General features: G+C 37.1%; 1 protein-coding gene across 1 annotated transcript; it reads left to right on the top strand.

Moving 5' to 3' along the window:
- The first annotated feature begins 88 nt into the window (after window positions 1–88).
- Window positions 89–10,593, top strand: LOC149781130 (XK-related protein 9-like). The gene is made up of 3 exons (XM_089935241.1): window positions 89–1,110; window positions 3,296–3,507; window positions 7,407–10,593. The coding sequence occupies exons 1-3, from the start codon at window positions 227–229 to the stop codon at window positions 8,042–8,044; spliced, it is 1,734 nt and encodes a 577-aa protein (XP_089791367.1). The 5' UTR covers window positions 89–226; the 3' UTR covers window positions 8,045–10,593.
- Window positions 10,594–11,917: the final 1,324 nt, after the last annotated feature.

Genomic DNA, 11,917 nt, shown 5'->3' with positions numbered 1-11,917 from the left:
AACTTTCACAGTCCAGCTATCGGATATGTTACGATTACATATCACATTGTCGTAAAATGCCTTGGAAGTAGACTTCATTGATGATGGATTTTTTTGTTTAAACAAGGAAAAGTAAATACTACTGGAAGTTACACTTATAAAACATCAGTCAGGATTTGAAACATTTCAAGCAAGGGTGTTATACTCATATGTGTTTTATTTTCTCTCTTATTATTTCCAGAGCATCATGCTAGACACTAAAATAGAAGGAAGGGATGATTCAGAATCCACAGGTACGGATGAAGTTGACGCAGGAATTGGACACAGAGAATGTCTCACGTGCACAGAGAAAATGTATAATGAAGTGAGAAAATCTTCATCTGCAGTTGTATTTGAAGCCCACCATAATACTTGGATCATTACAAGGGGTCACAAGTCAGAAACAAAACTTTCCACAGGAAGTGAGGAAACTCTCAAGTATATTTGTGTTCGACCGCAATCAGAAATATTCGGATCCAGGTCGTCTGGAGAATTATTAAGGGAATATCCAATTAGAGGTTTTAGAAGTGACTTAAATTTGCAAAGTTCTATAGACGAAGGTGATGGACAAGGAAACACCAGTATTCAGATATCCAGTTCGTTGATAGACCCCCAGCTCAGAGAGTCTAGCCACAGTGTTTTAACCAGTGACCTTGAAACAAAGAACCTTGACCCCAAAAGATCAAAGTCATGTATCTGTGTGCGCTCTAACAGTTTTAATATGGAAAGCGAAAGTGGATATAGGGAAGTAATCAGCAGCAGAGAAGCAAATGCGCCATTTCAGAGCCCACATAGTTTGAAAACTTTCCTTAAGGTGGTATTGGTTGTAACTGTGTCGATTATTTCCATTCTCATTTTCCTTTGTGATATTGTGACAGATTGCTTGATGGCCAATACATATTTCTTGGATGGTAAGTTAGTTCATTTCTCAATCACGCTGGTGTTTATTCTTCCACCAAGTATACTAATGGCCACCATAGATCTCGCATGGTACTTCCGGTATAGATCGCATCACAGACATGAACAGGATGGCAGATTTTATTTCTTTTTGCGAACAGTTCTTGGATTGCTCTCCTTGGGCAGAGTATGCAGGTAAGCAAACGTACCGTGATACTTGTATTAAGTAGCTCCTGTTGAATTACAGAGGCTCTTTCCATTCTATTTCCATCAAATTGTAAACAAGGTAGCTTCCAGAACCTTCTAAGCTCGTAAACAAGGTTAGGTTTTAACTCAGATTTTAGTAAATATCTTAGGCCATGACTTATGTCAGTAGGCAAACACTCTACCCTGAATGACGGACAAAAGTCAAGCATACAATTGAAATTAAATTTGTATAACAATATTCAAGTATAATTTTTACTACACTTATATTCCAGCAGTATTACGAATCACGTGATCGAAACTGTTCTGACGTCTCTTAGTTAAAGCGAGTATAGTATATCAATCCGCCCACATTCGGTCGGCGATTAGCTATAATAATGTTTAATATCTTAGTGTATCACACACACACACACACACACACACACACACATACATATATATATATATATATATATATATATATATATATATATATATATATATATATATATATATATATATATATATATATATATATATATATATATTCCATTACCTTGTTTTTTGCAGTGTATTCTTTTTATTATTAAGCCTCAGGTAGAAACATTCAAAATAAATATATAATAGAAAGGTTACTGGATGATCGTGCAGTATTAGTCAGAAAAACTCGTTTAAAAATTCCCATTCAAAGCAGCAACTTTTCAATACAATATACTTAAGAGCGTAATAAAAAAACTTATTGGTGAAATATTTGCCCTAGTTTTGTTTCCTATCTATCCACATGTGAAAAGAAGATTTATATCATGCAAGGCGACGCTTGATTCTCTGTGCCTACAGAGGTTATACCTAGATTAAGAAAAACGACCACAATGTAAGCTAGAAAAATAACTGGAAATTGCATTTATTATCAGACATGAAAATTATTTCTTTGGAGAATATATTTGACTCGACGCCTTTTTTTCTCTGTGTTAATGAAAGTGATAGGTAAGTGGGATCTTTGTTATTGAGGAAAAGAATGTAGGTAGGTAGTTGGACTTGTTAGTAGATATGTATCGCGTGTCTGTCTTATGCGTTACTTTCCCATACTACCTTGACAACAATGTAAACCAGCTGTGATGCATTGCAGAATCGGGTTTGCTTTGTGGTCAGACAACATAAAAATGTACAAAATTTGTAACTTGCTGAAATAGATTATAGGTCATCCCAATCCTACCACACTCTAAAGTTGCAAAATATTTATATGATCAACTAATGAAAGTGATAGGTAAGTGGGATCTTTGTTATTGAGGAAAAGGTAGGTGGGTGGACTTGTTGGTAGATATATATCGCGTATCTTTCTCATACATTATGGTTTGTGCATGCCATTTAAAATGCAGCTATTGGCGGGATCGCTTTCAAAACTAGCCACTTCCTCATGTACATCTAAGGCCACACTTGAAGATATTGTCACTTAACTTCCATTTAATCAATAGAGCTTGTTCTATAGCATTTAAAGGTTTAATAGGAAATTAGTGTGTGTGATTTAGATTTTTAACGTAGCTTTAACAATTTTCAGTCATATCGCTACGATGTCTGCAATGTGATAGTTTATAGTGATGTCTAGCACTGGGGCATCATGCTGCAGCCATGTAGCATGATGTCCCGCCCAGTCACATTATCCTGACACCAGGCCGAGCAGTCCTAACATTAACTTCGTAATGCTGAGCGCCAAGCGAGGCAGCTGTAGCCTGTTTGTACCATTTTTTAAAGTCTTTGGTATGACTTGGCCGGGGTTCGAACCCGTGACCTCCCGCATCCGAGGCGGACGCTCTTAACCATTAGGCCACCGGAGCGGTCAGGAAATTAGTGAACGGAGCGAACGGTACTTTAACAGTATGTAAAAATTTTACTTAAAATTGTTTTCGACGGCGAAATGGACAGTGTACAGTCGTGTTCGATGTGTGAGAAAGAAGCGAACGCGAAGAAATCGTACCATGGTTAGGCGAGTACTAATTCTTGAACTTGTCAGCATTCGTGTTTGAATCCAGGGTCACAGATGGCGAAGCTAAGGGCTTAAACAGTCTGCCGTACAAGTCCATTACGTTACTTCATCAATAATCATCTCGCCAAAGATTAAATTATGTTGTCTTACTTTAAATCAATGATTGAGATGAAATTATCTGCGAATAGGTTTTTTATTATAATCCTCTTCTTGCAGGTGTGTAAACTTTATTTATCACTACATCAAGTGTTTCCAGTTCTTCAAGGCGAAGGACGTACGGTGGAGATTACACAACTCTCGTTTCCGCGAGGAAAGACGAGATTACAGCATGCTTGACCTCATCAATGCCTTTACTGAGTCTGCGCCGCAGCTGCTACTACAGCTCACGTTGTACTTCCGGTATGAACTCGAGCTGGACACAACTCGAGGTATCATTTTTCTCAGCTCTATGAATCTTAAATAACCTCTTGTTACTGCACGATATAACCATGTTTCTCAATCAGTTAAATTTAATTGATAGTTTCTGTGTGAGATCTGATGATATAATTTACAAATACAGCCTTGTTCCAGCAAATGCACCTAAGTGCAAACAGTATATATTGGCCTAAAAGGCAGGTGATGAAACAGTGTACATATGGTTCAAATGTGCTATCAAAATATGAATTTAATCATGTTTTTATGATCGGAAAATCGGGGAAAAGCGATTGGGAACTCATTGAAAAGCGACCAGAAACTCTATGACAAGCGATCGGGAACTAAATGAAAAGTGATCAGGAACTCTGACAAGCGATAGGGAATTCATGCAAAAATCATCTTTGTCTGGTTAATATGCTGGAGAAATACAAATTAATTTTTTATCGACGTATTTTATATCTATTTTGTTTCAGTAGATCAGTTTAATTTATTGAAATATGGTCGAACAGTGGCTGATTTGCACAATGCATTTGTAATCAAGCCACGTAAATAAACGTTTGTATTTTTGATTCAGTCTTTCTCCAAGCGATGCTGTGTGTGCACATTTCCTACGGCTTGCTCTTGATGTTATTCGTTGCGATAATTTCTTTCTATATGGTCAAAATTACAAAACATGTTTTAACTTTTTGTTTGGTTGAGGTGTCACATCTAAATTATGTTTGTCGTCGGCACATGTGACGAATTGCAGGTCATGAATCAATGGATAATGGTGTACATTTACCTTTGCAACTTTCATGTTATCATCTTTTGCGATCGAGGAAGTCGTGGATTGTGATCGTAGAGCACAGAAATAGCTACTTATTGCAATAGGGAACACTATAGGGGAGGATTTATCTTCATGCACGATACCACTTTGAGGGTATCTCTGACAACTTAAAATATTTTAATGAATGGGTCTGCTATCGTCTACCAGATTGATGTCACCGGATTTGGCCGTATAGTTTTTCAGGTTTTTCTGTTCTTGCTCTCATTCTGAATCAAGTACACTCTTTAAGTATGGTAGTTCTGGATGGAAAATAGAGAAATTATGATGATAAAATGTCAAAGTATCCGATTTTGAATACCTCATGATATCCATTGATGACACTCGTGATCCATGATAAATTATATCTTTATGATACAAAAATGAATAATGTTTTAAGCTTTCAGTGTTAACGGCCGAGTTCTTAACCGACAGATAGGGCTAGAAAGGATATGGCACACATTTTGCATAAGCTTTGGTCGGTCAAGCTAAAAGTATTTCTTAAGTATCTAATTACAGAAGGGCTTGATGATGTACCCTCCATCATTGAAGCCACCTCCTATAAAAAACAAGCTTCATACTCGATGATGTACCCTCTATCATTGAAGCCACCTCTTATGAAAAACAAGCTTCATACTCGATGATGTACCCTCTATCATTGAAGCCACCTCCTATAAAAACAAGCTTCATACTCGTTGATGTACCCTCTATCACTGAAGCCATCTCCTATGAAAAACAGGCTTCATACTCGATGATGTACCCTCTATCACTGAAGCCACCTCCTATAAAAAACAAGCTTCATACTCGATGATGTACCCTCTATCATTGAAGCCACCTCCTATGAAAAACAAGCTTCATACTCGATGATGTACCCTCTATCATTGAAGCCACCTCCTATAAAAACAAGCTTCATACTCGATGATGTACCCTCTATCACTGAAGCCACCTCCTATGAAAAACAAGCTTCATACTCGATGATGTACCCTCTATCACTGAAGCCACCTCCTATGAAAAACAAGCTTCATACTCGATGATGTACCCTCTATCACTGAAGCCACCTCCTATAAAAAACAAACTTCATACTCGATGATGTACCCTCTATCACTGAAGCCACCTACTATGAAAAACAAGCTTCATACTCGATGCTGTACTCTCTATCATTGAAGCTACCTCCTGATTGAGGGTTGTCTGGGGATTTAGAGTGCCTGACATAATACGTTTTCAGAGTAGTAGTTCACTTTGACGCACAGTTTCATTGTCAGACTAGGAATTCACAACACACACAGTTTTCAGTGTCAGGCTAGTAGTTCACTTTGAGACCACTCCGGTGGCCGAATGGTACTAACATTTGCCTTGCTTGGTGCTCATCATTAGAGGTTAGTGTTAGGACTGGTTGGCCTGGTGTCACGAAAATGTTACTGGGTGGGATATAATCCTACATGTCGGAGGCATGATGTCGCAATGCTAAACATCACTATAAACTGCCACACTGCAGACGTCGTAGCAATATGACTGAATTTTTAAAAAAGCTACGTTGAAAATCCAGATCACACACACACACTTCACTTTGACACACGTTGATAATGGTTTTCGTTGTCAGATTAGTTGTTCACTTTGACACGCAGTTTTCATTGTCAAACAAGTAGTTTACCTTGACACGCAGTTTTCATTGTCAGATTAGTCGTTTACTTGGACACGCAGTTTTCATTGTCAGACTAGTAGTTCACTTTGACACACAGTTTTCAATGTCAGACTAGTAGTTCACTTTGACACAGTTTTCATTGTCAGAATAGTAGTTCACTTTGACACACAGTTTGCATTGTCAGAATAGTAGTTCACTTTGACACAGTTTTCATTGTCAGACTAGTAGTTCACTTTGACACACAGTTTTCATTGTCAGAATAGTAGTTCACTTTGACACGCAGTTTTCATTGTCAGACTAGTAGTTCACTTTGACACACAGTTTTCAATGTCAGAATAGTAGTTCACTTTGACACAGTTTTCAATGTCAGAATAGTAGTTCACTTCGACACACAGTTTTCATTGTCAGAATAGTAGTTCACTTTAACACGCAGTTTGCAATGTCAGAATAGTAGTTCACTTTGACACACAGTTTTCATTGTCAGAATAGTAGTTCACTTTGACACACAGTTTTCATTGTCAGAATAGTAGTTCACTTTGACACACAGTTTTCATTGTCAGGATAGTAGTTTACTTTGACACAGTTTTCATTGTCAGAATAGTAGTTTACTTTGACACACAGTTTTCATTGTCAGAATAGTAGTTCACTTTGGCACACATTTTTAATTGTCAGAATAGTAGTTTACTTTGACACGCAGTTTTACACTTCTCAATCAGACCGAGATAGATCACAAACTGGTAATTCGATTCATTTTCAAATAAGAATGACTCATTAGGTCACGTGTACATGGAGAACATGATATTCCGACACGCGTTAGCGTGCTTGCGTTATTTTCAGTTATGATTTCATTTACTTTCTGTGTATGAACGTCGCTGTGCATTTACTACAGTACTACAGTTTACTATAGTACTTTGATTTCTAAATTTTCTTTCGATTTTCAGGAAGTGACTTTGTGCGAAATATCTAATTAAAGTATCATTAAATCTAGATCGAATGATAAACATTGCAACATTTCGTCCTGGGTGAAAACCCATTGGTCCCATGGACACAGAAATAATCGACTGAGAGAGTCTTACCACATACATAATAACCAAGCAAGTTTGTCGATCTCAACTTTAACTTTCACGTACTTACTACGGTCAGACTTTCAACTTATTTCATTTGAAGAGTTTCCGAAAATAAATATTTAAGTATACCTTCAACCTACGTGAATTTTAATAAAACATCTGTCCATTTGTTAGCAATTTTGAGCAACCAAATAAACTCAGTTAAAGTACAGTCCGTTTGAGGAGTTTTGTGAATACTATTTGAATGTGTATATGCGTAAGTCAACTAAATACATATTATTCCGTATATTACAACTGTTTATCCTGCACTTGTAGCAGACAAGTTGTGCACTTTATTTTCTACCTATTATCCATCAGTAAGACCTGAAATGTTCCGTTAAACCATCTATATTTCTGTTTCAGTTTTAAGTATTGTGATGTCATGGATAAGCATTGCCTGGACTCTCGTTAGCCACTATAACAGCAATAGAGAGGCGCGCACCGGAAGAATTAAATTTCCAAAAATCGGATTGCTTCTCGGATTTGTGGCAAAACTTTCCGAACTTGCGGCAAGGATCTCGGTGATGGCTCTGTTTGTGTCAATATTTACCTACTGGACGTTTCTTCTCGGATTCCATTCTGTAATAATGCTAGTTTGGGTTTTTCTCTGGCCTGTTTTAAAGATGGGCAAACCGACGCCTAACCAATTATTAACTACTAGTTATCGAGTAAACAATCAATTTGTGACCCAAGAAACGGGTATTAAAATTCTGCTAGTGTTCGCCTTGACATTCTGTTTTCTCAATCTCGAGGACAGAAAAACATTAAAAAGGATGATATTTTATTATTTACTGACGTACACTGAAAATTTCGTCTTAGCAGTGTTGATATTTTGTTGGGCCTGGTCACATGACCCCAAGGAATTTCATAAAATATACTGTCTGTTAGTTCTTCCGATAGGGATGATTGCACACTTATTCTGTCAATGTTGCATGTATTCATTCTTTCACCCATCTCTTAAAGGGAGGATACGACAAAGATTGCGCCGTGCATTCTGTTGATTGGAGCTGCTCAGCGTTTATAAACTAAAATGAGCATGTCAAGCAAGTGAATACGTAAGAAGTAAGCAAAAAAGACGGGGTTCTCAGGATACGAAAATTCATAACACGTTTTCTCCATCTGATAAAAGAAAGCACTTACATTTTTTTCTTTCCTTTGTTTGCTAATCGAGGAACAATATTTCAATTAGAAGGTAGCAGGAGGCCAACGTTGCAAATTGTAACATTGTAGCAGTCTAACGTTTACAACACTTTAGTATTTATATTTATTGCATGGATACCGGAATTTTTATTTTTTTAAATTTTCTTCGTTTTTGATGGACAAAGCGTCAGATTGCTTTGGCTGATCGAAGGTGATCTCGGTGATTCTATTTTGTACGGGAGTAGTTAAAATTGTTTTTACTGAGACGAGGAGTAAATTGGCATAGAATTATGATCGTTAAAAGATTACCATTCTTATGCAAAACCAAACCTATACGTTTCATAATAGTTCATGATATTCAACGTAACTGTGATGGATGAGTGAAAGAGTATGAAACGTATGGGCCCATTTGCGAGTGGTGGTCGAGAGGTTCGAACTGTCGATACGTTCTCGTTGCATTTGTAAATGCCTTTTTGATTGTTGTTGTTGTTGTTGTTATGGAGTTTAACGCCATTTTTCAGCACACGATAGGCTATACATGGCGGCCAGTATTAATGGTGGAGGAAGAACCCGGGAAAATCCCGGAAAGAACCACCGACCCAGGAGAAGCTATTGACAAGCTTTCTCACATACCCACATTGGCTGAATCTGAGACTCGAACCCACGCAGACAGAGGTGAGATGGTAGTGATCCGTAACGGAGATCGCTTTAGACCACTCGGCCACTCGTGGCCCCGCCTTTTTGAAAACAATGAGATTTATGTAGAAGACGAAGAAGAAAAAGAAGAATAGGATTCAATATCATATCCTTGCGATCGCAGGTAAAAGTTGCATTGAAGTTAAATACCCACCCCTTCAAGATTTTATTTAGATGTTGATTAACGAAACAATAACTAAATTGTGTGTGACATATCTGTAAATACAAAATGGTATATCAATTGTAAAAAAAATAAGACCATGTAAGTTTACACTGGAAACTATATATATATATATATATATATATATATATATATATATATATATATATATATATATATATATATATATATAACTCATTTAGAAAAGCAGTTTATTTGTATTTTGACATTTGGATTCTGATGTCAGTTTAATCTATCTGTCTTGTTGTGCACAACCCGTTGCTATAGTTACCCATACGTTTCATGTTGAACCTTATAGATACATATACTTCAGGGCGCATCAAAACAAGTGAGATACAAATCCCCCAACTTTATTTTCAACAAGTGAGATACAAATCCCCCAACTTTATTTTCAACAAGTGAGATTCAAATCCCCCAACTTTATTTTCAACAAGTGAGATACAAATCCCCCAACTTTATTTTCAACAAGTGAGATACAAATCCCCCAACTTTATTTTCAACAAGTGAGATACAAATCCCCCAACTTTATTTTCAACAAGTGAGATACAAATCCCCCAACTTTATTTTCAACAAGCTTCCCCAATGATTTACTTCTATTCCCATTTGGTTTCTCTAACAGACTTGAGTCTTGTCCAACTACGAGAATTTTTGCAAAAAGCATTTTCCTTCAAATATCGACATTTAAGAACCTGAATATGCCACTCACAGTCCAAAAAATGGCAAGGAAATGTGACTGGTTAAACATTTAAACTTTCATCTCAAACGTAAGCATTACTCGATTATACTTTAATAACACATAATCCTACATTTCAAACCTCAGCATTCATTTTTATTTTCGAAATTCACTTCTCTGCAAAATACAAACCTGGAGTGGAACTATGGTTGTATCAAGTTCGCAAGGTCTTGGTCGTATAATCATGAAACAAATTGTTTACAGCCATTGCTTCCAGTATTCTGTTTTCAGTTTGCTAAATTTTATATTCTATATAAGTTGAACAGAAAAAGGACCTTATCCGACTTTTTGATAGCCATATTAAGTGGAAACTGATTATTTAAATATTGTTTTCGGTCTATGTTTTCGTTGAGATAAATGTTATAACGTGTCATCGTCGAACAGACAACAGGGATGTAGTTCAACTTAGTGGTGGTCATGTAACATGAATGGAGATTGTTTACAACAATTGCATCCGGAATTGCAGGAAATAGGATGCACTCCGAAAGGATGTGATCAGAAATGTTGTAGATCTTGTTACATTGTTTTGTGTAGTTTGACAGTGACATATTAGAAGGATCAAATTTCTTGTATGAGAAATACAAAGTGTTATACAGATCATTATGTGTTCTATTAGTACCAATCTCGTTTAGTATAAATATCAAGGGAAATTGTTGACTGAAGACAATGGCACTATTTTTTTATATGTACACATTTTCCAGGCTGGGTATTTAATACAAAAATTTATTTGAGGTATTAAATTTATAAAATGGGACAAAGATATAAATTTCGAAAAAATAAAAATAAACGAATGTTCTCTACCCGGGAGCGAAGCAGTTGTATGTTTGGAATATGCGTGCACGTGTATTGCACCTCAAATCTTTCATTGTACACACACACACACACACACACACACACACACACACACACACACACACATGTTGTTGTTGTTTTAGGGTTTAACGACATTTTTCAGCACAAGATAGACTATGCATGGTGGCCAGTATAAATGGTGGAGGAACAGCCAAAGAAAACCTCGGAAAGAACCACCGACCCACGAGAAGCTACTGGTATGCTTTCTCACATACACACATTGGACGAACCCGAGACTCAAACCCACGCAGACAGAGGTGAGATGGTAATTTTCCATAACGGTGAGCGCATTAGACCACTCGGCCACTCGGGGCCACTGATATATATGAATTCTGTATTACCATATTCCACAAACGTACACGTATGTGGATGATTTGGTACAGAGCGTCGGTCTGGTAATCAAAGATAGCCAGATCGATACTCGCACAGGACATTATCGTTGTCTTTGTGAAAAACACTTCTTTCCAAATTCCACGCCATGATATAGCTAATACATACTGTGTTAAAAATGCCATTAAATAAATAATTAAAAAACAACAGAAATATGCAAGCACGCATACCTTGTATTGAGTGAACATACGCACATAATCATTTTCTGTGTATCAAGCATGCCACCATATATTTCTGTGGCATAACTAACTTTCGCTGATTGTAAATCCGCTAATATCAATTACAGATACATGTGTTATCATATATAGTGGTAATGCATGCCCTTTGTAATTCGATAACCTGCATATCTCGACCAGTTAGACATTCATCTGATTCAGTTTATTTCTACTTTTGTTGCTTGCACGAATTCGTGTGGATCGCTCCGGTGGCCTAGTGGTTAGAGCGTCTGCCTCGGATGCGGGAGGTCGCGGGTTCGAACCCGTGTTTTACCAAAGACTTATACAAATGGTACCGACGGCTGCCTCGCTAGGCGTTGAGCATTACGAGGCCAGTGTTAGGACTAATCGGTCTGGTGTCAGAATAACGTGACTGGGTTTGACATCATGCTACATGTCTGCGGCATGATGACCCAGTGCTATACATCACTATAAATAGTCACACTGCAAACATCGTAGCGATATGACTGAAATTTTTTTAAAGATACGTTAAAAATCCAAATCACACACACACACACACACACACACACACACACACACTCTCGATAAATGGGAGTCGTGGAAGAGGTAAAACAGCATGATAAAATAACGACTTATTTTTTAGTCTCATTTCTAGACACCAACATTATGGTTTAAATTTTAGTCGAGACCCAATAAATTTAATTGG

The sequence above is a fragment of the Sinohyriopsis cumingii genome, chromosome 15 (genome assembly GCF_028554795.1).
Source record: "Sinohyriopsis cumingii isolate HCF-2022 chromosome 15, ASM2855479v2, whole genome shotgun sequence".
Classification (NCBI taxonomy): domain Eukaryota; kingdom Metazoa; phylum Mollusca; class Bivalvia; order Unionida; family Unionidae; genus Sinohyriopsis; species Sinohyriopsis cumingii.
This window is presented reverse-complemented; position numbering and strand designations above follow the sequence as displayed.

Coding starts and splice junctions, on each gene's coding strand:
- LOC149781130 (XM_089935241.1), top strand. CDS start 227: ATGCTAGACACTAAAATAGAAGGAAGGGATGATTCAGAATCCACAGGT. Junction 1,111..3,295: donor TCCTTGGGCAGAGTATGCAG/GTAAGCAAACGT, acceptor CTCTTCTTGCAG/GTGTGTAAACTTTATTTATC. Junction 3,508..7,406: donor CGAGCTGGACACAACTCGAG/GTATCATTTTTC, acceptor TTTCTGTTTCAG/TTTTAAGTATTGTGATGTCA.